Below are 4,237 nucleotides of genomic sequence, written 5' to 3'. Positions count from 1 at the left end.
TCTTTTAAAACTTTTTTTAAAAATTACATTTCCAACAGCAGCCCTTTCTTTTCAGAATTTAGAAGGAGTCTCTTTTTTCTGTACATGATTGTGAGATCGTAACAACACATTAGGACTGGAAGACCAAGTCTGACCAGGTTCCTTTCTCCCTGTATGAGATAAAATGACCCAAAGTCACACAGTAAGGAGGGGACAGAGTTAGAACTAGAAGACAAATCAAATGAGTCCCAGATGGTACTATTCCCTTGATATTTATCATCATCGCTTTGAAAAGGCAGCTTCTTTTCATTCTTCCCACTGACAAGTTTACCTGTTTCCAAGGAAACGGTAAAGCAAACAGGGCCTCATGTGCTTTCGTTCTTTCAAATACTAGAAAAAAATCAGTTTCCCAAGCAAATCAATCTAGTTACAAATTAACAGCTGCTTGTACTAGTGATAAAGGCGAAGGGGGTTGATTTTTACTACAAAACAAAAACAAAAAAATGTTCGTCAGAGCTGTGGCAGTAAGCTCGAAATGAACCTTCTGTATGCAGAGCCAGGCCAGAGATGCACGTGAAACAGGTGACATCTACCCCAGAGGACAAGTACTGGCTAAGGAATGTGAGATGACGCTTTGCTCTGCAGAAGCGTATAAGCTAGTGAGCAAGAAAGGAAAAGCCAATGACAGCGCGACAGGCAATCAGGTGTGCAGGACAATCGCGGAGGAGGGAGGAAGGGTTCTCATCTCAACCCCAGTGTGGGCAGCAGGGCAAAGGTCAAGGAAAAGTTCAGAAAAGCAGTGAAGCCTGAAAACTGAAAAGCCTGCTCGCTCTGAGTCGTGGAGGAAGGGGAAGGGCGTATCTGCCAGAACTCAAGTACAAAAAGCACAGAATCCATGTCCATTCCTATGGGGAAAAAAAAACAAAAAAACATTGAAAAAAAGAGCTGAGACTTGGGGAATTGATTCCTCTAAGCTGTTCGTGCACGCGGCACTAATTTCTATGTGCACCTTGCAGTGTCGCACACAGTTAAGTCATACTAGAAATATCTGCAGAGTCTCGGTTACCGCCCCGAATCTAAGGGCAGGTTTTGGTGTCACTGGAGCCAAAAGGACGCCCAGCAGGAGAACACTGAGGACTTCTGGTGACGTGGGCAAGGACGTGTGAAGATGGAGGGAAAGTTCTCGACATCCACTGACCAGTGTCCCACCCACGTTCATCTTCCTCAGCTCCCACCTCAGAAACCTGGGATGGATAGGGCCACGAAGTTCCTTTCCCTTCAGACCCATTTTTCAATGAAAGAGTGGCAGCAGCCCCATCTAAGGCAAGTCCCATCGAAGGCAAACATTTAACCACTCGTCCTGTGGGAGTACGGGCTCCAGGATGAGAGCCTTCTCAACTGTCGCTGCAACCCTCGACCAAGTCCTGCGTTTCTCCCAGGCCTGCCCGCAGTACACGGGGAACAGGGACGGGAGGGGCGCGTGAGGTTACACAGGCATCGGTACTGCCCAGTTCTTCCCGGCAATTCTCGTTTCTCACTCGTCATCAGTCTAACTGCCCTCTGGTCTCCTGACATCCCTGAGGCCTTCTCTGCCACTTGGCACTTCACTTCCTGATCTCTTTGCCATCTTTATGCGTTCTCGTCCCTTGGTGTGTCATATCCATTTTATTCCATCTCCAATCCCTGATCAGACCAACGTTGTTTTCTCTTCTCTTGCTTGCTCCCAAACGGACGTGACGGTATCGTCCAGCTCCACAGCGAACAGAGGACTTACAAGCTCTGACGTCCTGGATCCGTACTTGCGATGTCTTTCTGTCCCACTGAACCTATGCCCTTCAGTACTCCTTCCTCACAGAGCAAAGCAGCGCCTCTACTGTTCGGTGGACCCTTTGGGCTGCACTCGAGATCCCACATGCTCGACTTCTGTGGGACTAGAAATCATGTCCATTCTTTCAATCTACAAATACTTTTTTCCAGCAACTTCTCTCTGACTACAAGCGTGTTCGTTTCTCCCAACTTAAAGAAAAATTACAGCACTGAACATCTTTTTCTCAATCTACCCTGATCCTTAAGCTATCATTTTGTTTCTCTGCTTTTCTTCAACCGCCAAACTTGTTGAAAGATAACTAACTCTGAATTTGCCATCTCTCGTCTCTGATCTGATGCCTTGGTTCCTGCAATCTGGCTTCCTCCCACCCAAACTTCACATCGACTTACATTTGCAAAGGACATCTTACTGCCACAACCGGTGTCCCTTTTCAATCATATCACATGTGTCTCTTTGGCTCTTGGGTTCCTATCTTGTCCCCTTAGATGCTACGTTCCCCAGGGTTTTCATCTTGGCTTTTCTTTTTCTCTACACACCCTCTTAATGGAAAATCTCATCATTTTATTTTTTCAATTATCACATCAGTTCTTTTTCTAGCTCTTCTTTCCTAAACTCCTAACTATACACTAACACCTGCATTGAGATGTTCATTTAATCAATCTAATTATTTGCCACGTTATCCACCAGTGTATCTGCTCCTATGTTCCCTATAAATCTAAAATATTACTAGCCCCTCAACTGTCAAAACTAGAAATCCAAAACTAGAACTCTCTTTCCTTCTTTAATTTTCCACGTCAGAGAGCAATCCTATCATTTTGGAAAGGCTTACGAAATGCTTCCCACATGGCCTCATCTCTGCCATTGCCACCACACGGTCCTCAGCGCGATCTCGCTACGGCGTTTGCTGGATTACGCCCCGATCTCTGTTCTCACTCGCGTGTTAGCTACCACTTTTATCTTTCCAAAACATGGATTTGATCACGTAACTCTCTGCTTAAAGTCCTTGAATTTTTCCTCTGTTTCAGAATCAGGAATGAGCCTTTTTTTTTTCACTCTTATCTCCTTGTTCTTCTCAAGTACCGGAGCTCGTCTAGCTTGCTATCTCCTCTGATCAGGCTATGCGATTTCACACAGGTCTGTGCTTCCACACAGGGAATGAAGTTCGCCTGGGCTGCCATTCCCAAGGTATGGAACTTAAAACATTTTAAAAATGAAGAAATGTGAAACCAGTTTAAAAACACATTCATTTTCCAAGTAACTTAAATGTTTGAAAACAGTGAAATTTATATCCAGAAGACATTCAACAGTTTGTATAATCAAAAACAGAAACGATATGAATTCACAATAACAAAGCAGAGGCATAAGTAGCACGCACTTCATACATATCTTCACGTCTGTGATACGCTTCAGTTAAACTGACCTGCCAGTGCTGAGTGACAGCGTTCCACACTCCCACTTTCCCTGTGTGGCTCGTGGCCACCAGCTGGTTCCCAATGAAGAAGAGAGCGTCTACGGGGACACCGAGGCTGAACACGCCTTAAATAACGATAAAAACAAAGAGGTTCATCAGTCATCTTCAGAATTCATCAAAACCCAGATTAAAAGTGTCTTAAAGGTGACTAATTTAAACCTATTCTCATTTCTACAAGTTGCATGACAGACACTCTGCGGACAAAAAATGAGAAACTCTTAAGCAGCTTACTCCTAGCGCAGATGAAAGCCGGGCCCCGAGTAATATCACACTTACAGAACACCCTGTCATCTGGAGCTGCGGGTCCCACACCTAGCTGACCAAAATAACTGGGCAGATTTAAAGTGAACAAATAAAAAGGTCCTAGGATTCGTGCCTGGCCCACTATATAAAATAATAATAATAAAAATTTTAAAAAATAAAAAATAATAAAAAACCACTGCATTTTAATAAATTCCAGAGGAGAGTAGTGGCAGCTGCTCATGGGCCACGTATCTGGGAACCTCTGATGTGAAAACAGACTTGGCACCTTCGACTATGCAGAATGTGTCCAAAAGTCTGGAAATATGCAAAACAGACAAGGAAAAAAAAAAAACAACAGCAAATCACACCATACCCAAACATTCAGGCCTTTACTTATTTTAAACCTCTTGTTTCCCAGCATTGTGGACCTCAATTTTAATCCATTCGAAAGGCACTATATTAGACAGATCAGAAAACAAGACAGGATATTACCAGGAGCTTATGGTCAAAGGGAGAAAAAATGCCAACAACCGATTACAACATAATGCAACAATGACAGGAGCATGCAGAGTCCAGTAACATGCAGGAGTAAACGAGGCTGAGAAAGGGATCTGAGAATTCTTCTTAGAAAAGATGCCATCTGAGTTGGGTTTTTAAAAAGGTGGATAAGAGTTCATCAAACTAGAGGGCTAGGAATGAGCAAGCCCAGGCAGGGA

General features: G+C 43.9%; 1 protein-coding gene across 1 annotated transcript in view; it reads right to left on the bottom strand.

The window, feature by feature from the left end:
- The window catches only part of KCTD3 (potassium channel tetramerization domain containing 3), a 34,265-nt gene that overhangs the window by 14,872 nt on the left and 15,156 nt on the right, over window positions 1–4,237 (bottom strand). The window contains exon 9 of the mRNA XM_023531036.1: window positions 3,228–3,343. Coding sequence (XP_023386804.1) covers window positions 3,228–3,343 — 116 coding nt within the window. The remainder of the gene's footprint in view (window positions 1–3,227; window positions 3,344–4,237) is intronic.

Source organism: Pteropus vampyrus, unplaced genomic scaffold (genome assembly GCF_000151845.1).
Source record: "Pteropus vampyrus isolate Shadow unplaced genomic scaffold, Pvam_2.0 Scaffold60, whole genome shotgun sequence".
Taxonomy (NCBI): domain Eukaryota; kingdom Metazoa; phylum Chordata; class Mammalia; order Chiroptera; family Pteropodidae; genus Pteropus; species Pteropus vampyrus.
This window is presented reverse-complemented; position numbering and strand designations above follow the sequence as displayed.